The sequence below is a fragment of the Globicephala melas genome, chromosome 8 (genome assembly GCF_963455315.2).
Source record: "Globicephala melas chromosome 8, mGloMel1.2, whole genome shotgun sequence".
In the NCBI taxonomy this organism is placed as follows: Eukaryota; Metazoa; Chordata; class Mammalia; order Artiodactyla; family Delphinidae; genus Globicephala; species Globicephala melas.
Genome location: NC_083321.1, coordinates 26924148 through 26949201, shown reverse-complemented (window position 1 = coordinate 26949201; position 25054 = coordinate 26924148). Strand labels below are relative to the sequence as shown.

General features: G+C 36.1%; 1 protein-coding gene across 2 annotated transcripts in view; it reads right to left on the bottom strand.

The window, feature by feature from the left end:
* Positions 1–25054, bottom strand: part of DCDC1 (doublecortin domain containing 1) — a 470602-nt gene that overhangs the window by 168832 nt on the left and 276716 nt on the right. For both annotated transcript variants that reach the window (XM_060303388.1, XM_060303390.1), the window contains 2 exons: positions 22916–23034; positions 10385–10445 (listed from right to left, as the gene is read on the bottom strand). In XM_060303388.1, coding sequence (XP_060159371.1) covers positions 10385–10445; positions 22916–23034 — 180 coding nt within the window. The remainder of the gene's footprint in view (positions 1–10384; positions 10446–22915; positions 23035–25054) is intronic.

Below are 25054 nucleotides of genomic sequence, written 5' to 3'. Positions count from 1 at the left end.
TGGGGAACACCTTGATTTCAGACTTCTGGCCTCCAGAACCGTGAGAGAAAAAATTCCTGTTGTTTTAAGCCAGCCGGTTTACGGTGCTTTTTATAGCAGCCCTGCAAAATTAATACACCATGTATTTTCAGTTTCATTCATCTGAGTAACTTAGCATTTCGGAAATCATCATGGTGGGATTCTGAGGCAAACACTAACAGATACCATGTGATTAGTCTAATTTTTGCCTCTCAAAATATTTTTTATATCAGTTACTTTTAATTCAATGCAATTTAGGCACAAATGTATGCATATTAAAACAGCCTTACAGAGAGTGCCTCCACCTTGGTCAAACACAATCAATGTTGAAATAACTTGTGCACTCAGGTATCACACAAGTACTTAAATAAAACATTACTATTGCACATTATTAATTTTTTCTTTTAAAGATAATTTATTTTTTAACATCTTTACTGGAGTATAATTGCTTTACAATGTTGTGTTAGTTTCTGCTTTATAACAAAGTGAATCAGCTATACATATACATATATCTCCATATCTCTTCCCTCTGGCATCTCCCTCCCTCCCACACTCCCTATCCCACCCCTCTAGGTGGTCACAAAGCAGCGAGCTGATCTCCCGGTGCTATGCAGCTGCTTCCCACTAGCTATCTATTTTACATTTGGTAGTGTATATACGTCCATGCCACTCTCACTTTGTCACAGCTTACCCTTCCCCCTCCCCATATCCTCAAGTAGGTCTGTGACTTTATTCCCGACCTGCCCATAGGTACTTCATGACCTTTTTTTCTTTTTTTAGATTCCATATATATGTGTTAGCATACAGAATTTGTTTTTCTCGTTCTGACTTACTTCACTCTGTATGACAGACTCTAGGTTCATCAACCTCACTACAAATAACTCAATTTCGTTTCTTTTTATGGCTGAGTAATATTCCATTGTATATATGTGCCACATCTTCTTTATCCATTCATCTGTCAATGGACATCTAGGTTGCTTCCATGTGCTGGTTATTGTAAAAAGAGCTGCAATGAACATTTTGGTACATGACTCTTTTTGAATTTTGGTTTTCTCAGGGTATATGCCCAGTAGTGGGATTGCTGGGTAGTATGGCACTTTTATTTTTAGTTTTTTAAGGAACCTCCATACTGTTCTCCATAGTGGCCGTATCAATTTACATTCCCAGCAACAGTACAAGAGGGTTCCCTTTTCTCCACACCCTCTCCAGCATTTATTGGTTGTAGATTTTTTTGATGATGGCCATTCTAACTGGTGTGAGATGGTATCTCATGGTAGTTTTGATTTGCATTTCTCTAATGATTAATGATGTTGAGGATTCTTTCATGTGTTTGTTAGCAATATGTATATCTTCTTTGGAGAAATGGCTATATAGGTCTTCTGCCAATTTTTGGATTGGGTTGTTTGTTTTTTTTAATATTGAGCTGTATAAGCTGCTTGTAAATCTTGGAGATTAATCCTTTGTCAGTTGCTTCATTTGCAAGTATTCATTCTGAGGGTTGTCTTTTCATCTTATTTATGGTTTCCTTTGCTGTGCAAAAGCTTTTAAGTTACATTAGGTCCCATTTGTTTATTTTTGTTTTTATTTCCATTTCTCTAGGAGGTGGGTCAAAAAGGTTCTTGCTGTGATTTATGTCATAGAGTGTTCTGCCTATGTTTTCCTCTAAGAGTTTGATAGTGTCTGGCCCTACATTTAGGCCTTTAATCCATTTTGAGTTTATTTTTGTGTATGGTGTTAGGGAGTGTTCTAATTTCATTCTTTTACATGTAGCTGTCCAGTTTTTCCAGCACATTGAAGAGGCTGTCTTTTCTCCATTGTATATTCTTGCTCCTTTATCAAAAACAAAGTGACCATATGTGCGTGGGTTTATCTCTGGGCTTTCTATCCTGTTCCATTGATCTATATGTCTGTTTTTGTGCCACTACCATACTGTCTTGATTACTGTAGCTTTGTAGTATAGTCTGAAGTCAGGGAGCCTGATTCCTCCAGCTCCGTTTTCCGTTCTCAAGATTGCTTTGGCTATTCAGGGTCTTTTGTGTTTCCATACAAATTGTGAAATTTTTTGTTCTAATTCTGTGAAAACTGCCAGTGGTAGTTTGATAGGGATTGCATTGAATCTGTAGATTGCTTTGGGTAGTAGAGTCATTTTCACAAGGTTGATTCCTCCAATCCAAGAACATGGTATATCTCTCCATCTATTTGTAACATCTTTAATTTCTTTCATCAGTGTCTTATAATTTTCTGTATACAGGTCTTTTGTCTCCTTAGGTAGGTTTATTCTTAGGAATTTTACTCTTTTTCTTGCAATGGTAAATGGGAATGTTTCCTTAATTTCACTTTCAGATCTTTCATCATTAGTGTAGAGGAACGCAAGAGATTTCTGTGCATTAATTTTGTATCCTGCTACTTTACCAAATTCATTGATTAGCTCTAGTAGCTTTCTGGTAGCATCTTTAGGATTCTCTATGTATAGTATCATATCATCTGCAAACAGTGACAGCTTTACTTCTTCTTTGCCGATGTGGATTCCTTTTATTTCTTTTTCTTCTCTAATTGCTGTGGCTAAAACATCATAAACTATGTTGAATAATAGTCGTGAGAGTGGGCAACCTTGTCTTGTTCCTGATCTTAGTGGAAATGGTTTCAGTTTTTCACCATTGAGAATGATGTTTGCTGTGGGTTTGTCATATATGGCCTTTATTATGTTAAGTTCCCTCTATGCCTACTTTCTGGAGGGTTTTTAATCATAAATGGGTGTTGAATTTTGTCTAAAGATTTTTCTGCATCTATTGAGATGACCATTTGGTTTTTATTCTTCAATATGTTAATATGGTATATCACATTGATTGATTTGCATATCTTGAAGAATCCTTGAATTCCTGGGATAAATCCCACTTGATCATGGTGTATGATCCTTTTAATGTGCTGTTGGATTCTGTTTGCTAGTATTTTATTGAGGATTTTTGCATCTATGTGCATCAGTGATATTGGCCTGTAGTTTTCTTTTTTTGTGAAATCTTTGCCTTGTTTTGGTATCAGGGTGATGGTGGCCTCGTAGAATGAGTTTGCGAGTGTTCCTCTCTCTGCTATATTTTGGAACAGTTTGAGAAGGATAGGTGTTATCTCTTCTCTAAATGTTTGATAGAATTCATCTGTGAAGCCATCTGATCCTGGGCTTTTGTTTGTTGGAAGATTTCTAATCATAGTTTCAATTTCAGTATTTGTGATTGGTCTGTTTATATTTTCTATTTCTTCCTGGTTCAGTCTCAGAAGGTTGTGCTCTTCTAAGAATTTGTCTGTTTATTCCAGGTTGCCCATTTTATTGGCATATAGTTGCTTGTAGTAATCTCTCTTGATCCTTTGTATTTCTGCATTGTCAGTTGTTACTTCTCTTTTTTCACTTCTAATTCTATTGATTTGTGTCTTCTCCCTTTTTTTCTTGATGATTCTGGCTAATGGTTTATCGATTTTGTTTATCTTCTCAAAGAACTAGCGTTTAGTTTTATTGATCTTTACTATTGTTTCCTTCATTTCTTTTTCACTTATTTCTGATCTGATCTTTATGATTTCTTTCCCTCTGCTAACTTCAGGGTTTTTTTGTTCTTTCTGTAATTGCTTCAGGTGTAAGGTTAGGTTGTTTATTTGAGATGTTTCTTGTTTCTTAAGGTAGGACTGTATTGCTATAATTTTCCCTCTTAGAACGGCTTTTGCTGCATCCAATAGGTTTTGGGTCATCTTGTTTTCATTGTTATTTGTTTCTAGGTATTTTTTAACTTCCTCTTTGATTTCTTCAGTGATCTCTTGGTTATTTAGTAGTGTATTGTTTAGCCTCCATGTGTTTGCTTTTTTTTTTTTTTTTTGCAGTACACAGGCCTCTCACTGTTGTGGCCTCTCCCTTTGCGGAGTACAGGCTCCGGACGTGCAGACTCAGTGGCCATAGCTCACAGGCCTAGCCGCTCCGCGGCATGTGGGATCTTCCTGGACCGGGGCACGAACCCATATCCCCTGCATTGGCAGGCAGACTCTCAACCACTGCACCACCAGGGAAGCCCATGTATTTTTGACAGTTTTTCTTTCCTGTGATTGATATCTAGTCTCATAGCATTGTGGTCAGAAAAGATACTTGATATGACTTCAATTTTCTTAAATTTACCAAGGCTTCATTTGTGACTCAAGATATGATCTATCCTGGAGAATGTTCCATGAGCACTTGAGAAGAAAGTGTATTCTGTTGTTTTTGGATGGAATGTCCTATAAATATCAATTAAGTCCATCTTATTTAATGTATCATTTAAATGTTGTGTTTCCTTATTTATTTTCAATTTGGATGATCTGTCCATTGGTGAAAGTGGGGTGTTAAATCCCCCAGTATGATTGTGTTACTGTCAATTTCCCCTTTTATGGCTGTTAGCATTTGCCTTATGTATTGAGGTGCTCCTATGTTTGGTGCATAAATATTTACAATTGTTATATCTTCTTCTTGGATTGATCCCTTGATCATTATGTAGTATCCTTCTTCGTCTCTTGTAACAGTCTTTGTTTTAAAGTCTATTTTCTCTGATATGAGTATTGCTACTCCAGCTTTCTTTTGATTTCCATTTGCATGGAATATCTTTTTCCATCCCCTCACTTTCAGTCTGTATGTGTCCCTAGGTCTGAAGTGGGTCTCTTGTAGACAGCATATATACGGGTCTTCTTTTTGTATCGATTCAGCCAGTCAATGTCTTTTGGTTGGAGCATTTAATCCATTTACTTGTAAGGTAACTATCAATATGTATGTTTCTATTACCATTTTCTTAATTGTTTTGGGTTTGTTATTGTAGGTCTTTTCCTTCTCTCATGTTTCCTGCCTAGAGAAGTTCCCTTAGCATTTGTTGTAAAGCTGGTTTGGTGCTGCTGAATTCTCTTAGCTTTTGCTTGTCTGTAAAGGTTTTAATTTCTTCATCGAATGTGAATGAGATCCTTGCTGGGTAATCTTGGTTGTAGGTTTTTCCCTTTCTTCACTTTAAATACGTCCTCTCACTCCCTTCTGGCTTGCAGAGTTTCTGCTAAAAGATCGGCTGTTAACTTTATGGGGATTCTCTTGTATGTTATTTGTTGTTTTTCCCTTGCTGCTTTTAATATTTTTTCTTTGTACTTAATTTTTGATAATTTGATTAATATGTGTCTTGGCATGTTTCTCCTTGGATTTATCCTGTATGGGACTCTCTGCCATTCCTGGACTTGATTAACTATTTTCTTTCCCATATTAGGAAAGTTTTCAACTATAATTTCTTCAAATATTTTCTCAGTCCCTTTCTTTTACTCTTCTTCTTCTGGGACCCCGGTAATTTGAATGTTGGTTCGTTTAATGTTGTCCCAGAGGTCTCTGAGACTGTCCTCAATTCTTTTCATTCTTTTTTCTTTATTCTTCTCTGCAGTTGTTATTTCCACTATTTTATCTTCCAGGTCACTTATCTGTTCTTGTGCCTCAGTTATTCTGCTATTGATTCCTTCTAGAGAATATTTAATTTCATTTATTGTGTAGTTCATCATTGTTTGTTTGCTCTTTAGTTCTTCTAGGTCCTTGTTAAACATTTCTTGTATTTTCTCCATTCTATTTCTGAGATTTTGGATCACGTTTACTATCATTATTCTGAATTCTTTTTCAGGTAGACTGCCTATTTCCTCTTCATTTGTTTGGTCTGGTGGGTTTTTACCTTGCTCCTTCATCTGCTGTGTGTTTCTCTGTCTTTTTATTCTGCTTACCTTACTGTGTTTGGGGTCTCCTTTTTGCTGGCTGCAGGTTCGTACTTCCTGTTGTTTTTGGTGTCTGCCCGCAGTGGCTTAGGTTGGTTCAGTGGGTTGTGTAGGCTTCCTGGTGGAGGGGACTAGTGCCTGTGTTCTGGTGGATGAGGCTGGATCTTGTCTTTCCGGTGGGCAGGTCCGCATCTGGTGGTGTGTTCTGGGGTGTCTGTGACCTTATTATGATTTTAGGCAGCCTCTCTGCTAATGGGTGGGGTTGTGTTCCTGTCTTGCTATTTGTTTGGCATAGGGTGTCCAGCACTGTAGCTTGCTGGTCGTTGAGTGGAGTTGGGTCTTGGCATTGAGATGGAGATCTCTTGGAGATTTTCGCCTTTTGATATTACATGGAGCTGGGAGGTCTCTGGTGGAGCAATGTCCTGAACTTGGCTCTCCCACCTCAGAAGCACAGGCCTGATGCCTGGCCAGAGCACTGTCATCCACATGGCTCAGAATAAAAGGGAGAAAAAAAGACAGAAAGGAAAAAATAAAATAAAGGTATTAAAATAAATAATAAAAAATAATTATTAAAAATTAAAAAAATTTAAAAAGTAATAAGAAAACGAAAGAAAGAAGAGAGTAACCATACCAAAAAACAAATCCACCAGTGATAGCAAGAGCTAAAAACTATATTAAAAAAAAAAAAAATGGACAGACAGAACCCTAGGACAAATGGTAAAAGCAAAGCTATACAGACAAAATCTCACACAGAAGCATACATATACACACTCACAAAAAGAGAAAAAGAGAAAAAAATATATATATACCATTGCTCCCAAAGTCCACCGCCTCAATGTTGGGATGATTCGTTGTCTATTCAGGTATTCCACAGATGCCGGTACGTCAAGCTGACTGTGGATATTTAATCCGGTGCTCCTGAGGCTGCTGGGAGAGATTTCCCTTTCTCTTGTTTGATCGCACAGCTCCTAGGGTTCAGCTTTGGACTTGGTCCCGCCTCTGCGTGTAGGTAGCCTGAGGGCATTTGTTCCCCACTCACACAGGAGGGGTTAAAGGAGCAGCTGATTGGGGGCTGTGGCTCACTCAGGCCGGAGGGAGGTAGGGGTACGGATGCGGGGCGAGCCTGCGGCGGCAGAGGCCGGCATGACATTGCACCAGCCTAAGGTGCACCATACATTCTCCCAGCGGAGTTGTCCCTGGATCCCGGGACCCTGGCAGTGGCGGGCTGCACAGGCTCCCCGGAAGGGGGGTGTGGATAGTGACCTGTGCTCACAAACAGGCTTCTTGGTGGCGGCAGCAGCAGCCTTGCCGTCTCAGGCCCATCTCTGGGGTCCGCGCTGATAGCCGCGGCTTGCACCCGTCTCTGGAGCTCCTTTAAGCGGCGCTCTTTATCCCCTCTCCTCGCGCACCAGGAAACAAAGAGGGAAGAAGAAGTCTCTTGCCTCTTGGCAGCTCCAGACTTTTTCCCGGACTCCCTCCCGGTGGCTAGCCATGGCGCACTAACCCCCTGCAGGCTGTGTTCACACCACCAACCCCAGTCCTCTCCCTGTGCTCTGACCGAAGCCCGAGCCTCAGCTCCCAACCCCGCCCGCCCCGGCGGGTGAGCAGACAAGCCTCTCGGGCTGCTGAGTGCCAGTCGGCACCAATCCTCTGTGCGGGAATCTCTCTGCTTTGCCCTCTGCACCCATGTTGCTGCGCTCTCCTCCGCAGCTCCAAAGCTTCCCCCTTCTGCCACCCACAGTCTCTGCCTGCGAAGGGGCTTCTAGTGTGTGGAAACCTTTCCTCCTTCACGGCTCCCTCCCACTGGTGCAGGTCCCGTCCCTATTCTTTTGTCTCTGTTTTTTCTTTTTTCTTTTGCCCTACCCAGGTACGTGGGGAGTTTCTTGCCTTTTGGGAGGTCTGAGGTCTTCTGCCAGCATTCAGTAGGTGTTCTGTAGGAGTTGTTCCACATGTAGATGTATTTCTGATGTATCTGGGGGGAAGAAGGTGATCTCCACGTCTCACTCTTCTGCCATCTTGAAGCTCCTCCCCTGCCTCTCTTAAATCTTGACGATTAATATTCCATTTAGACTTGGAATCACAGTATAGGAAGGAAATCTTGAGAACTCAAGGACAATCTCATTTTATTAAAGCAAACTTTTTTAATTGAAGTATAGTTGACTTACAATATTACATTAGCTTCAGGTGTATGACTCAGTAATTACAAATATAATACACATGACAGAAGAATACAAAAATCATAAGTGTATATTCAACCCATTTTCACATAGTGAATACCTGTTTAACTAACCACCCAGGTCAAGAAAGGGAACAACACACCTAAGTGCTCCTCATGGCCCCTTTCACTCCCTAACCTCCTTCAGCTATATCCACTCTCCTGACTTCCAACACGATATTTTTGTTGCTTGCTTGGTATTAAAATTTAAACAACTGCAGTCATGCATTGTGTATTCTCCTGGTTTCTTTTGTTCAGCATTATATTTGCGAGACTCATATATATTGTTATATGTAATTGTAACTTGTACATAGGCATTGCTCTCCTCCAGGGTCAGGAAACTGTGGCCCATGAGCCAGATATGACCAACCATTTGTTTCTGTAAATAAAGGTTTATTGAAACACAGCCACACATTTTCTATGGCTGCTTTCATGCTACAAAGGCAGAGTTAAGAAGTTGGGACAGAGATCATATCACTCACAAAGCTCCAAATATTTAATATCTGGCACTTTACAGAAGTTTTCCATCTCTGTTGTATAGTATTTCATTGAATATATATACCACAATTTATTTATCCATTCTGCTGATAAGCGTTTCAGTAATTTCCACACTGAGGCACTACAATTAGTGCTGTTAACACTTCGGTAGATATATTTTTCCTTAAGATATGTTAACTATTTCTGTCTAGCATTAAACTAATAGGGGAATTGCTGGGCTGCATAAACATGCTCAACTTTAGTAGATATTGCCGTTTTTCCAAAGTGCCATCTCTTCATTTTAATAAATAAGAAAGCTGATGTGGATATCAAAAAGATATCTGCACTCCCATGTTTATTGCAGCATCACTCACAATAGCCAAGATATGAAAGCAACCTAGGTGTCCATCAATGGATGAAGGAATAAAGAAAAAAACACAGGCAGTATATTATTTGACATCAGTCTTAGCAATATATTTTGGATATGTCTCCTCAGGCAAGGGAGACTAAGAGGTACAAATGTCCAGTTACAAAATAAATGAGTCACAGGTATGAAATGGACAGTGTGAAGAATACAGTCAATAATAATGTAATATTTTTGTATGGTGACAGATGGTAAGTAGACTTATCGTGGTGATCATTTTGTAATGTATAGAAACATCAAATCACTGTGTTGTGCATCAGGAACTAACATAGGGTTGTAGTTAATTATACTTCTAAACAAACAAACAAATTCATAGAAAAACAGATGAGATTTGCAGAAGTGGGGAGTAGGAAGATGGGGAAGTGGTCAAAAGGTACAAACTTTCAGTTATAAGATAAATAAGTACTAGGGATTTAATGCACAATATGATAAATATAATTAACACTACTGTTTGTTATATATGAAACTTGTTAAGAGTGGGGATCCCAAAACTTCTCATCAGAAGGAAAATTTTCTTTTATTTTGTGTCTACATGAGATGATGGATGTTCACTAAACTCACTGTGGTCATTTCATGGTGTATGTAAGTCAAATCAGTACGCTGTACACCTTAAACTTATACAGTGCTGTATGTCAACTATATCTCAATAAAACTGGAAAGAAAATAAATAAAATAAGATACCATTTATGGCCTACCAGAAAAAAATGTGATACACACACACACATACACACTCAACGGAATATTATTAAGCCATGAGAAAGAGGGAAATTTTGCCATTTATGACAATATGGATGAACCTTGAGGGCATTATGCTGAGTGAGATTAAGTCAGACAGAGAAAGACAAATACTGCATGATATCATATGTGGAATCTGAAAAAGCTGAACTTGAAGAAACAGAGAGAAGAATGGTGGTTACCAGGGGCTGGGGGGTGGAGGAATTCGGGAGATGTTGTTTAAGGGCACAAACTTGCAACTAATAGATAAATAAGTTCTGGAGATCTAATATACAACGGAGTGATTATGTGACATGATAGAGGTGTTAGCTAACGTTATGGGGTAATCGTATTACAATATATATGTAACAAAGCAGCAGGTTGTACACCTTAAAGTTACACAATGTTACGTGTCAATTATAGCTCAATTTTTTAAAATAATAAATCTATATTAAAAATAGAAGAAAGGAAACTGATGCCTGAAAATGCTAGGTTGTGTCATAGCGATGAATTAGAGAAAACTATATTTGGCTTTGGAAAACTTGTTTTAAAGTCAAGCAAAGTAAAGCAATTATACCCCAATAAAGATGTTAAAAAAAAAAAAAAAAAAAAAAAAGTCAAGCAAAACCTCAGAGGAAAGTGTTCAGTTAAAGTGAGTTAAATTCTACATTTCTGGGAACAGAGTGAAATCATTTGTTCAGAAAAAAGCATTTCTTGATCTCAACAATAGACAGTGCATTTTATAAGAATCTGAAAAAAGAAAAAATTAGGAATAAAGCTGTGCTCATGGTCCTTACCTTAGAATAAATGCAACCGTCAGTTCCAAACACCCACTTCTGAGAATCATCTCCTTTATGTCTGTAATGAAAATGTAATTTAGAGATTGACGACTCTTCTCTACACTGAAACGTTTTGTAGGTTTCAAGTAGAAGTATCATTTTCCACACAGCCTGGCAGGAGGACTGCACACACTCTGAGGATTCTGCCATTCTACTACCATCACTGCTACCTCAGCAGCTAAAGCCTCTCCTAAGACAACTAATTTCTTTGGTACCCAAAGTGCTGTGGGGTCTGTGAGTGTGCACGCGCGTGCACGTGTATGTGTATAACCAAGGGCAACAGTGATTAAGAGTTTTAGAGAATAAATAGGATCAATAAGAATATTCTAGAAATTTCCATCCCCAAAAATGATCCTCTGTGAGACAGGAAGAAGGGGGCTTAATTAAATATAAGGTTTGAGAGGATGGGATGGGAAAAGATACCATGGAAAATTAGGAACCTCAGGCACCTGTTTCTGAAACAGCCAGGAAGTTTTGTTAAGGAATATCAGATTTTCTGAGCTGAGTCTGAGTAAGAAAGAAAAACTAAAATGTGATGAAGCTAATCATGCCTAAATTAACTAATCATGTATTAATTAATATTTAGCAACCTTACAAAGAGAGGACAAATGAATTAAATTAAGTGTAATGGGATGTTAAACAAGACTTTTCCTACTGCCTCTGAGACTTGACAGAAGCATAAGTGGTTGAGAATAAGAGGTGTCAGTTAATGCTCTATTCTAAAGCAAGGGGCTGTATGATCTGGGCAGAACACGCAAAGGCAGCAGTCCAAAAGTGGTTCCGTGCACATTAGCCTTTCACCTACACCCAGTTTATATAAGAAAATGCGAAAAACTCTTGGGCATGTTGGGATGGGTGTTTAATAATAATGGTCTCCAGGCCCCTCTCCTGTGGGATTTTGATTCTGAAGGTCTGGACCCTCAGAAATCTACATTAGCAGGTATTGCAAGTGATTCCAATCATAAGAATTCTGGGGAATTTGGATGTCTGTGGTCTACGTAAGACATCTGCAATTCATAATATAGTGATGCTAATGGTCAAAATCTGTAAAATTCTGAATTTTGTCTTTTAATTGGATTCTAGTGTTAGCTTGAGGATAAAATGATTAGACAAACATAAATTATGTCGGTTTCAGTTTTGGTTTTCTGAACTGGCAGCACCATTTCTCAAAGATTAATACAACAGGAGAGATGTCTACCAGATTGGCAACAGTGTGAGGGCAGAGATCACATGTATCCTTAGAGCTGAGCACAGTGCCAAGTATATGACAGGAGATAAAGATATCTTTGAATAATAGAAATATGATCTGCAAAAAGAAACGAATCGATATGCTGTTCACCTGAAACTAACACAATATTGTAAATCAGCCATACTTCAATTAAGAGAAATGTGAATAAGATGTCAAAATGTTATCACGCTAAAAATAATAAGGCCATCATGAAAAATGTTTTGAATTTAATATGACAATTTAGGGGATTTAAACGATCTTCTTAGAGATAGCTAAAGACATAAATTATACCTTGGTTAAGAAAATCAATAATACTGAAAGAAATACATATATCCTAGCATTTCTTAAATTTTAGCACAGCTTAAATTCTGTTCAAGCATATATTTTCCTAAGAAATTTTACTAACAACATGTAGTTTTATATTATCTATAAGCCCTTTGAGCTTACTAGTAATTTTCCCAATCAGGAGTCTATATATATATCCATAAATGTCATCTTTTAATTTTACTGAAGCCATAAAAAACAAATCTCAATTGTGGTGCAGGATGAGAAATATATCATTCTAGTGTACAATAACTTCTTCAAAAAATAAAATTCCTACAAACAAAAGTGCATCTGTTTATTTTTCAAGACATTTTATATATAAAGAAATCAAATTTAGATTTAATATGCAACATTGTTCATACGGGACTGAATTAGAGAATGATGTCATAGAATTTCCTCTTCCTGGTCAGCAAGTGCCAAACTGAAAAGATTTTGTATAAAGAAACAAAAACAAAAGTTTTTTAAAAATCCATAACAATATCAATAATGAGAGGAGGGAAAAAGAAGCAGTATTCTTTCCAAGAATCAAAGTCATAAAGATCACGGCATGTGCTGAACTAAGGATGAGTGGCCTAAGTTCTGGTCCTGGATCTCATATTAACTAGATATGTGACCTTTCATAGGCCACTTAGTCTGTAGTGGCCGTGGAATTTCTTATAATAATAATGATATTGTCATTATCATCTCATCATCATAATCACAACCACCACCACCAATACCAAAACTACTACTATAGTATTAAAGAGGGGTTTGGAGTAGATGCTCTTTGGAGTCCTTCCTTCTCTGAAAGCATATGACTTCCAAAACTATTTGGTCACTCTCATTTTACAGGTGAGGACACTGCCTGGGAAGTTTGCTCATATAACCCCACTGAGCATGCATGTACATTATAGTATTCCTATCAGAAATCTATAAAACATGTGTGTGTGTACACATATTTTTTTCCTTTGAAATATTCCATTTATCAGATGGTATGAGCAAGAAGGCAGCTCATCCCCACAGTTCAGTTTAGGGGAAATTTCATAGGCTAATGCTTATCGTTTCCCAGTTAACTGTAAGGAAGACCATCGTCGTGTTTCACAATTACAAATCTGTTTTCCCAGGCAGCTTCGTATGGCTCTGATGTCTTCCAATGCTATCTGGACCAAAAGTAGGATCTATAGAGAAAGTTGAAAGGGATTTCCCCTCTATGATTATTAACAGGGTAAGAGTAGAGAAAAGAAATTTGATTTATCAATCCACACATTGTGAAATTACACATGGACAATTTTCTATTTGATGTTGACATTTCTAATTGTGTTAGCTATATGTCTGAATATTACTTAAAAGTCCAATGCATGGTAAACAGTTCTTTCTGCATTATGTACTTGCTAGAGTCTGTCACTCTAATCCAACTCTTAGCCTCCTAAACTTTAAAAATTGAAAAAGGAGATGATTTTCAATCTCTGATTACCTAGTGATGTGCTATCAGTTTACTTGCCTGTCTTTCCATCTTGGCATCTAGCATTACACAGCTACTCTTGTTGGCTGTATTTAATGGTGTCCTTAAAGCAGTGTTTGTTTAGCCTAGTCTAGATTAATGTTGGCCAGTTATCATTTAATTTCCAGTAAGACCTAAATGGGAAGAAAAGTAAATTCAAAAACCCATAACTGAAAAATTAACATTGAAATAAGGAAGACAACAAAGATTACCAGACAGGTAATAGAGATAAATGAAGCAGGCTAGAGCTAACATGAGGGCTGCTACTAGGAATGGTGGAGAACAGAGCAAACTGGAGGGTATGTGTTCCAACCAAAGGAGGAATCTGTTCCTGTATTTTTGGTGTCATAAGAGAACAAAAGTTCAGTGTTGCACATTCTGATTTTTTCAAGAAAGGCCAGTAGTATGTAATTTTTGTGTGTGAAATCTCCCTATTTCTATACGCTCATAACTAATTAAAAATATTATAATAATGTGCAGATCAAACAAAGTCTACAGGTCCCTAGTTTTTACTCTCTATAATCAAAACTCTGTGTGGAGATGGGTGTGTGTGTGTGTGTGTGTGTGTGTGTGTGTGTGTGTGTGTGTGTGTGTGTGTGTGTGTGTGTGTGTGTGTGTGTGTGTGTGTGTGTGTGTGTGTGTATTGTTTCAATTACCAATAGTTTATGTATTTAACACTAAAGACTAGATCCTACAATCCACATTCTTTAAAAATGAAGCAAAATCAAGATTAAATGATGGCCTAAAAAAATGTTTGATTCAATTGGTTTATCTAATTGATGTCCCAAATATCTTTTAGAAAGAAACATCTTTGATTTTGAGGTTTATGATTTGTATAATTTTTATGATTTTGAGATCAACTGATAATGACATTGATTTGTCTTTCATTCACTCATGGTCAGATATACATCACAGAAAAAATATTAAAAAGACAAATATGTGCAAGCACTTGCTATATTGAATAAGGATAAGATGAGTGACACCAAATGAGACATAACTGAACTAATGAGGCATGATATGTTTACAATATTCTTTGTGAGTTGTCAGGTTGCTACTTTAAGTGCTAGTTCTATTATTTTTAGCATATAAAAGGCAATGTCTTAATTCATAGCTTTTGTTAAAATCACAGTATACTACTTGGGAGAACAGGAAAAAAATTTTGTCTCTAAAAGTTGCTGTCACACGAGGATATTTATTGTTATATAATGAAATATGGTTGTATTAAAAAAAAATAAACCACACAGGCACTTCAGATACTCTGGAAAAGATAAACATATTCAAAAGTATATACCCAGAGGGGAGTGAGCTCTAAAAATCCTGGCCCTTAGATTTTGTTTCTCAGATAAAGGCAAGTTGCATCAATTTTCCTGCCCATCTTAGCTTCCTCCTTCTCTTCCTTGCTCTCTTCTTTCTTTCATTTCTAAATTAAACCAAATCTTTTCTTGTAAACAGAGATTTTTCAAGTTAAACTTACTACAGTTTTTTGGGGTTTTTTGTTTTTTTAATCATCTTTTTCCTTTCCCAAGCTCTCTTCTCTACAGGCAACAAGGACATTGAGTTTGTGGCTTCAGTCCCACCCAATTCCATGACAATCCTGGCCAGAGTAGGAAGTAACCTCAGGGACCTATCACCAGAACAGCACTAGCTTCAGTATCCAGTGAGCCCAGGGAGAACCCTGGGCATGAAGAACATGTTCATCAAGCTACTTATAACCTTTCCAAACACCTGCCATTTTTACCTAGACTACTGATCACACTGAGTAGTCTTCCCTCACCATTTCCCTCTAAAATAACCACTTAGTTATTCCTTACCCATCATTTTGATTTTTGTTTGTTTTTTCCTCAGGTTTTTTATTTTTTTGTACTTTCTAAAAACAACTTTATTGAGAAGTAACTGACAATATTATAAAATATTATACAATTGACAGGCACATATTTAAAGTGTAAAATTTGCTAAGTTTTGAAACATGTCTACACATGTTAAGGCACCACAACAATCAAGATAATGAACGTACATCCATATCCATCACCCCCCAAAAATCACCCCCAAAGCTTCCGTGTGACCCTTTGTAATCACATCCGCCTGTCCCTCCCCACCTTCCTATCTCCAGGCAAACACGGATCTTCTTCCTAGATTAGTTAGCACTTTCTAAAGTTTTATATAAATGGAATCAAATAATATATATGCTTTACGGGTTTTGTTCCTTTCCCTTAATATAATTATTTTGAGATTCACCCACATTGTTGTGTGAACTAAGAGTTAGCTCCTTTTTATTGCTAAATAATATTTTCTATATGATACACCATAATTTATCTATTCACCTATGGATGGACATTTTGGTTGTTTCCAGTTTTTCCTTTTGGCTTTAGAAATAAAGCTGCTATAAACACCCATGTACAAGTCTTCATAAGGACACATGCTTTCATATCCCTTGAATAAATTTCTCAGAGTGGCTGGGCAATAAGGTACAGACATGTACCTCTGTGTGTGTGTGTGTGTGTGTATATACACACACACACACCTGTATATACATATATATGTATATTATACATATACACACCTATACGTGTATATTTTAGGAAAGTATCAATTGTTTTCCAAAGTTACTGAACCATTTATATTTCTACGAACAATGTTGAAACCATGTACCAACTATGAGAGTTACAGTTATTCCACATCTTCACCAGCACTCAGTATGGTCAGCATTTTAAACACTGGACCTTCTATTACATATGTAGTGGTACTGCATTTTAGGTGTATTTTGCATTCCCCTAATGATTAGCATCTTTTCATATGCAAACCATATATTTTCCTTGTTACAGTATTTGCCCAAATCATTTATCCGCCCATGTTTTCTTGAGTTGTGTGTATTTTTCAAATATATATTATTTGAAAATATTTCTCCTTGTGTATAGTTTGTCTTGTCATTCTCTTACAATGTCTTCCAAAGAGCAGAGTCTTAATTTTAGTGAAGTCCAATTTATCAATTTATATTTTTGTGGATCATGCTTTTGATGTTATATCTAAGAAAGTTTGACTAATACAAGATCAAAAATATTTTCTCCTATGTTTTTGTCTAAAATATTCAGTTTTAGTTTTTACATTTTAAACCTATAATCCATTTTGAGTTAATTACTGTTTATCGTATGACATATGGATCAAAGGGTTTTTTTGCATATGTATATCCAATTGTTCCATCACTGTCAAAAAATAAATCCTTTCTCCACTGAATTTCTCTTGCAATTTCATCAAAAATCAATTGACCATATATGTGTGGATCTATTTCTGGATGATCGATTCTATTGATCTAATTGTCTACTTTGGTGCCAATAGCACACCATTTTTCACAGGTATCATTTTATAATAAGTCGAGGTCAGGTCATTTTTTTCTTCTTTTTGAAAATTGTTTTGCCTATTTTAGGTCCTTTGCTTTTCTATATGGATTTTAAAATCATCTTGATAGTTTTTATAAATGAGCATGCTGGGCTTTTTATTGAGATTGCATTAAATCTATAGATCAATTGGAGGAGAATGGACATCATAACTATGTAGTCTTTCAATCCATGAACACAGTATATCCCTGCATCTATTTAGGTCTTCTTTAATTTTACTCAGCAATGTTTTGAAGTTTTCAATAACCAAGTCTTGTACATATTTTATCTGATTCATATTTAAGTATTTCATACTTTTGATGTTATTGTAATTGGTATTTTAAAATTTCTAAAATTGTTCCTAGTACATAGGAATACAAGTAATATATATATTGATTTCAAGCTAAACTCATTTATTAATTCTAGAAATTTTTTGTTGGTTACATAGGATATTCTACATAATCACACCATTTGAAAATAAAGATAGTTTTACTTCTTCAATTCGTATCAGATGTCCTTTTTTTCTTTGCCTTTTCTTGTTATAGTGGCTAAAGGCTTCCACGCAATGCTGAATAGGTGAGAATGAACAAATTTGTCTTGTTCCTGACTTTAGGAGGAACCATTTGCTCTTTCATCATTAAGTATGATGTTAGATGTAGGTTTTTCATAGATGAGCTTTGTCATACTCATAAAGTTCCCTTCTATTCAGCTTTCCAAAAGTTTTCATTAGGAGGGGATGCTGACTCTTGTTAAAAGATTTTTCTATATCAATTTGATGTTCATGATTTTTTCCTTTTCAGTCTGCCAATATGGTGATTTACATTGATTGATTTTCAAATGTTAAATCAACTTTACTTTCCTGGGGTAAGCCCAACTTGATCATGATATATTATCTTTTTTATATATTATTGTATTCAATTTGTTAAAATGTTAAGTGTTTTTTGTATTTATGTTCACGAGGGATATTGGTCTATGATTGTCTTTTCCTGTAATGTCTTTTTGCCTGTTTTTTGTTATCAGAGTAATGCTGCCTCACAGGATGAGCTGGGAAGTATTCCATCTTCTTCTATTTTCTGTGTGAGAATATGGAGAACTGGCATTATTTTTTCGTAAAATGTTTGGTAGAATTCCCCAGTGAAGCCAGCAAAACCATCTGGACCTGAGGTTTTCTTTGTGGGAAGGTTTTCAACTAAAAATTTAATTTCTTTAAGAGATATACGACTATTAAGTTACCTATTTCTTCTTGAGTAGACATTAGTAGTTTTTGCCCTTTAAGGAATTGGTCCTTATCACCTCAGTTGGCAAATCTATTGGCACATCTTTGTTCAGAATATTCCCTATTATTCCTTAAATAACTGTGTGATATCAGCTCTCTCATTCCTGATACTGGTAATTTGTGTCCTTTCACTTTATTCCCTGAACAGTCTGGCTAGAGGTTTATCAGTTTCTTTGATCTTTAAAACAAAAACAAAAACAAAAACCCAGCTTTTGGTTTTCTTGATTTTTCTCTTTTTTCCTGTCTTCTATTTCATTGCTATCCACTCGAACTTTTACTATTTTCTGTCTTCTGATTACTTTGAGTTTGATTTGCTCTTCGTACTCTCGTTTCCTAAAATGGAAGCTGAGGTCACTGATTTGATATCATTCTTCTTTTCTTACATATGCATTTATATAAATTTCCTTCTAAGAACTTCAGTAGCATCCCACAGTTTTTAATATGTGTTTTCATTTTCATTCAGATCAAAATACTTGCTAATTTCCATTTTGATATCTTCTTTGCTCCATGAGTTATTTAGAAATGTGTTACTTTTGTCCAAATATTTGGGGGTTTTCCAGAAAGCTATCTGCTATTTTTTTATTTAAGTATAGTTGATTTACACTGTTGTGTTAATTTCTGCTGTACAGCAAAGTGATTCAGTTATACATATATACATTCTTTTTTATGTTCTTTTCCATTATGGTTTATCACAAGGATATTAAATACAGTTCCCTGTGCTATAGTAGGACCTTGTTGTGAAAGCTATCTGCTATGGATTTCTAATATAACTCCATTATGGCCAGAGAACGTTTATAATACTTAAATTCTGTTAAGGTATTGAGACTTGTTTTATAGCTAGAATATAGTCCATTCTGTTTAATATACTGTTACTTTAACTGAATATGTCTTTTTGTTATTGAGTGCATTCTTCTATAAGTATCAACTAGGTCAAGTTGATTGATAGTGTTGTTCTAGTCTTCTGTATCCTTACAGATTTCTCCTCACTTGTTCTATTAATTATTGAAATAGAATATTGTTATTGCTGACCACATTTGCACATTTTTCTCTTTTTCACAGCAGTTCTATTGGCTTTCACTTCATGTATTTTGAAGCTGTGCTATGAGGTAAACAAACATATAGGATTGCTAAGTCTTCTTGATGAACTAATCCCTTAAACATTACGAAGTGACCCTCTTTATCCCTGGAATATTCTTTGCATTGAAGTCTACTTTGTCTGATATTAATTTGCCATTCTGGCTTTCTTTGGATTAGTTTTATCATTGCATACATTTTTCATGCATTTACTTTTAAGCTATTGTGTCTTTATATTTAAAGTGGGTTATTGGGACTTCCCTGGTAGCACAGTGGTTAAGAATTCACCTCCCAATGCAGGGGACACGGGTTTGATCCCTGGTCAGGGTACTAGATCCCACGTGCATGGCACAACTAAGAGTTCACATGCCACAACTAAGGAGTCCACCGGCCGCAACTAAGACATGGCACAACCAAAAATAAATAAATAAATAAAATTTTAAAAAATGGATTAAAAAAAAGTGGGTTATTTGTAGGTCAGCATATAGATGGATCTTGCTTTTTTATCTAATCTGACAGTGCCTGACTTTTAAATGGGCTGTTTAGATTATTTACATTTAATGCAATTATTGACACATGGGTTTAAATCTACAATCTTGTTATTTATTCTCTTTGTCCTGTTTTTTGTTTCCCTTTCCATCTTTATCTGTCTTCTTTCACATTAACTGAGTATTTTTTAATTATTTTATTTTATCAACTTTTTTTGCTTGTTAGACATATAACTCTTTGTTATATTATTTTAGCTTCAGGGTCCCTCATAAACATCTTTAATTTACCAGTCTACTTTCAGTTGATATCATACCACTTGACAAATATAGTATAAGAACTTTACTTCAGGCTTCCCTGGTGGCGCAGTGGTTGGGAACCCGCTTGCCAATGCAGGGGACATGGGTTCGAGCCCTGGTCCGGGAAGATTCCCACATGCCGTGGAGCAACTAAGCCCATGCACCACAACTACTGACCCTGCACTCTAGAGCCCACGTGCCACAACTACTGAGCCTGCGTGCCACAACTACTGAAGCCCACACGCCTAGAGCCTGTGCTCCACAACAAGAGAAGCCACTGCAATGAGAAGCCCATGCACCGCAACAAAGAGTAGCCCCTGCTCGCCGCAACTAGAGAAAGCTTGCGCACAGCAACAAAGACCCAACGTAGTCAAAAATAAATAAAAAAATACATTAATTTTTTTAAAAAAGACCCTTTCTTCCATTTCTCTTATTGGCATTTGTACTGTTGCCTTCATATATTTTATATCTACATGTTTTTATCTCCATAATAAATTTATTATTTTTTTGCTTTAAACAATAAATTATATTTTAAAGAAAATAAGAAATGAGGTCTTTATATTGCCTATGTAGTTATTATTCCCAGTGCTCTTCATTTTCATCTGATACCATTTTTCTTCTGCTTGAAGGACTTCCTTAAACATTTTTTGTTCTGTAGGTCTGCTGGTGACAAATTCTTTCAGTTTGTGAATAATATCTGAAGTCTTTATTTTGCCTTAATATTTGAAAGATTTTTCATTGGGAGATGATTTCTATACTGACACGTTGTTTTTTTTTTTTCTTTTAGTTTTTAAAGATGTTCTTCCACTTTCTTCTCACTCTTATTGTTGCCAACAAGAAATCTGCTGTCAGTCTTATCTTTATTCCTCTTGTAAATAATAAATGTCTTCCTCTCTGTGTACTTATAAGATTTTTCTCCTTATCACTAATTTTAAGCAGTTTTATTATGATTTTCCTTGGTTTCTTTTCTCCGTGTTTCTTGTGCTTAGAAGTTGTTGAACTTCTTGGATGTGTGGGTTATAGTTTTCACAAAATTTGGAAATTTTTCAGACATCATTTCTTCCAATATTTTTCTGTTCTCTGCTTCTTCCCTTCAGAGACTCTAATTATTCAGAGATTAGGCCATATGAAGCTTTTCACGTCACACTGATGCTGTGTTCATTTTTTTTTTCAATATATTATTTTTTCTTCTCTGGCTTTCAATTGTGAATAGTTTCTATTGCTATCTCTTCAAGTTCACTAATATTTTCTTCCACAGTGTCTAATCTGCTATTAGTCGCATTCAGTATATTTTTCATGTCATACATTGCAGTTTTCATACCTAGAAATTTGATTTGAGTCTTTTTCTATCTTCTATGTCTCTATTTAACATGTTCATTCTTTCCTCTAGCTTCTTGAATATATGGAATACAATAATAACAACTGTTTAATGACATGAGTATTAATTCTATAATATGCATCATTTCTGGGTCAGTTACAATTGATAGATTTTTCTCTTTATTATAACTCTGGACTAAGTGAGCTGAAGCATCTCTGTCTCCGTGTCCCATGGTTTGCCCTTGTCATTATTGCAAGTTGACGCTTTGTGTGTTTCCAGTTTACAGCATTGACTCTGCCCCAGAAATCTTTCTTATTACCTACTCCAAATATAGCACCACATCAACTGGGACTTGCTTTGAGTTTGTTTTCCCCTTCTTGGGAACTGTGTGTTTAGGACTCTACTAGCACTGGCCAGCTTGTGAGATAGCAAGCTACTGTCTCCCTCATCCTTCTGCCTGGGTTTCTCAATTAATGTACCCTACTCATTCACTGAGGTATCTACTACCACACTTGGCACTCACTGGCAGTTGTTTGACTGGATTTTGGCCTACAGACTGTGTAGTTTTGTGGCCAAGAGTGACTTATAGATTATGGTTACTTAAGTTTTGCATTCCACCCCAATTGCTTAGTAGCTATGACCTCGAGTAAGTGATTAACACCTCTATATTTCAATTTCCTCATCCATAATGATAGTAACAACACCTACCTTATCAGGTCGTTGTTAAGAGTACATGTAACAATGCGGTATAGAGAAATTAAAATAGTGTCTGTCTCGATTTGCTGTCACTGTTAGAGTAAGAATTCTAGACTCTAGAGATCTGACTCTGTAGATCACATTCCCAGCCATTATGTAATGTTCTAATGCCTTTTGGACAGTCTGCTTTGCATGTTAGAGAAAATTTCCCTTCTGTATTTGTGGCTGAGCCAGTTTCTCTGGTGCCTAATTGCCCTTGTTCTGCTTTCAGCCCTAAGCACATCGCAAATGTCTATCCAGCCAGAAGTAGCTGGCTAATAGCTTTCTAAGTCTTGAAGTACAACAGGACTTGTTTTTGTCAACACTAGATAAAATCAAAAGACAAATGAAAAAGAAAAAAGAAAGCATTTAGGAAAGGTAAATCACCTTTCTTCCTTATTGCTAATTTTTTCTTCTAAATCTATTTTTAATTTTATCTTACCAAGTCAGAGAAAAACAAACAGGAATGGCACTTTTGGTACCTTACAAGCCAGCAATTTTTTGTCTCCTTGATTTTTCTTTCACTGTTCAATATTTCACATTCAGAAGATGGAGAAAAGATTAGGAATACATATAGAACATTAAAATTTTTAATTAATAACCAAAATGGATATAAAGAAAGGAGTTTCAATAATTATACAGTAAAGCAGCAGCTTGTCTAAAACACAGATACATACTGAACACCAACTTTTCACCTCTAAAAATATCTAAGAAACACTATCAAACTAAGTGGTATATACTTTCAAGCTTATTTTAGAAAAATTAATATTGATATTTTGAAAACAAATTTAAAACCCAATGAAATTTCCATCTAAGCCAGGAAGCATCATGATCTGACTGCTTGGGAATCTTGAAATTAACATTTCTTGTTTTGAGGTAAATGGCTCATAAACATTACCTTTTCTGTAGGATTAACTTGTATCCTTCTAGTGATGTTCCCTCAGTGGCCTTGACTCTGACTGGATGACCAATAGCTAGGCAGCCCTGAGTTATCGCTCGGCTCAGGATCATTCCAGTCTTCCAATGAATAGAGAAGGGGGAGAAAGGTCTAAATAAGTTTAAAGAACCAGAAAATTCAACAATGTGTCACAAATAGTGAGGTCATTATGCCTGGATAAACCCGGATATTAACAGTTGCCAAAAGTGAAACACTACCCACAACTTAGCAGTCAGTGAGCCCTGCTCAGAATCAGTGATGTTCTGTCGGACAAGGGTGGCATTTTACAGTTCAGTGCAAAATAAAACAGACCTTGATATCTTCATTTGTCCTTTTTTTCTGTGCGTATTTCACAGTGCAGCAATTTGGGACCCATCACGTGTCACTTGTTATACTTTTAACTACAGAGCTTACTTGAAATATGTATGCACAGAAAAAAAGAGTGCAGTGAACTGAAAAGACTGAAACAAATCCTTAACCTTTGTACCAATTAAAAGTTTTACTCTGGGTCTAAATACCATGGGTTAAGCATTTTAAGGTGGTTTATGAACTGTTTTTGTTTTAAATGTTAGGATTCTCAGATAAGGAAATTGATTGAGAACATTGTTTGAATGGCCATTTAACAATTTTCTTACTTAGTGAATCAACACAGCATTTTAAATAAGTGACAACCACTTAGGAATTTATTTACACATATTGAGGATTTATGTCATGGAAACTTCTCTGTTAAGAACAGGTAAAATGATTTATTTTGAAAAAAAGGATAGAACTCTAAACCTTAAAAGATTTTCAAAATTGTTTTCTTTTAGCATGTGACTTTTTTTTCTCACATTTTTGTTGTGTGGAAAAGAACTACACAATGACTTAGGAAAAATATATTTTTCTAAATTTTTGTTCTAATAAGCCCTGAATGGAATCCTCTTTTGAACATGCCTGTCTATACAGAAAGGGAACTCCTTGGGGTAAGAAAAAAGAATCACCACTTATTAAGCACTTTTTGTATACCAGATTGTACGCTTGAACTTCACACGTATTTTCTCATTTAATCACCACAGCAACTGTGCAAGACAGGTGTGACTAACTTTATTTTATATATAAGAAAACTGTAGTTCAGTGCAGCTAAGTAACTTTCCCAAGGTCACACAAAGGATTCTAATTCTGATCTATCTAACTCCAAAACTCATACTGTTTGCATCAAGCATTTCAATTAGTTTAGGAAAATTTTTAGACAAGTACAGGTTTTCTGATATCATGAAATTCTATGAACAGATACCATAGAATTACAGAATATGAGATCTGGGAAAATAACCTTCCATATCAACTGGTCCAACTCTTTTACCAGAAGACTAAGGCCCAGATACGGTATGTGACTTACTTGAGGTCACATAAATGTTCAGTGGCAGTCCTAAAACTAAAACACTTCCATCAGTGCTCATAAATTGGTCAGATACAGAGCAGTGTTTTATATTACAGTGAAATGTCATAAGTTTTGAAGTCAGACAGACCAAGAATCTTTCCTCTACCAGCTACTAGCTTCAGTTTTTTCAGCTGTATAATGAAAACCTGCATAGTTTTTATAAGATTAAATGAGATAATAAATGTGTATAAGATGCTTAGCATACGTTTAACAAAATGGCAGCTATTATTACTAAATCAGAAATAAAACGCAGCTTAGGGCTAGTAGTTAATAGAGTCTCCAGGTTGGAAGCAGATTTAAGAAATATCTAATCTCATTCTGCCTTTGTCTATGAAGTGAATAATATTTCTTAGTACCTTTGTGTCTTAGTTACTCTATATTTTTGTTTTTAACTCCCAGAAAAGCAAAAATAAAAGTTAAGGGCAATCCAAAATTTCATATGAGAAAATAGTTTCAATCTCTCCTACCCCCTAAACTAAGTAGCAGCAAACTTGCCTGGGTGACTCTGCACCCATGGAAGTGCTAAAAAGAAGCAAAAATAGTCTCCAGGGAGGGGGCAAAGGGAGGCACAAGAAGGGTAGATATAAGCTGTACCATCTCTTTCCAGACGTAAATATTTGGTGGCAATTACAAAACGTCTTTCAATAGCAAGAGGGAAGAGGAGAACAATGATATGTTCTCAG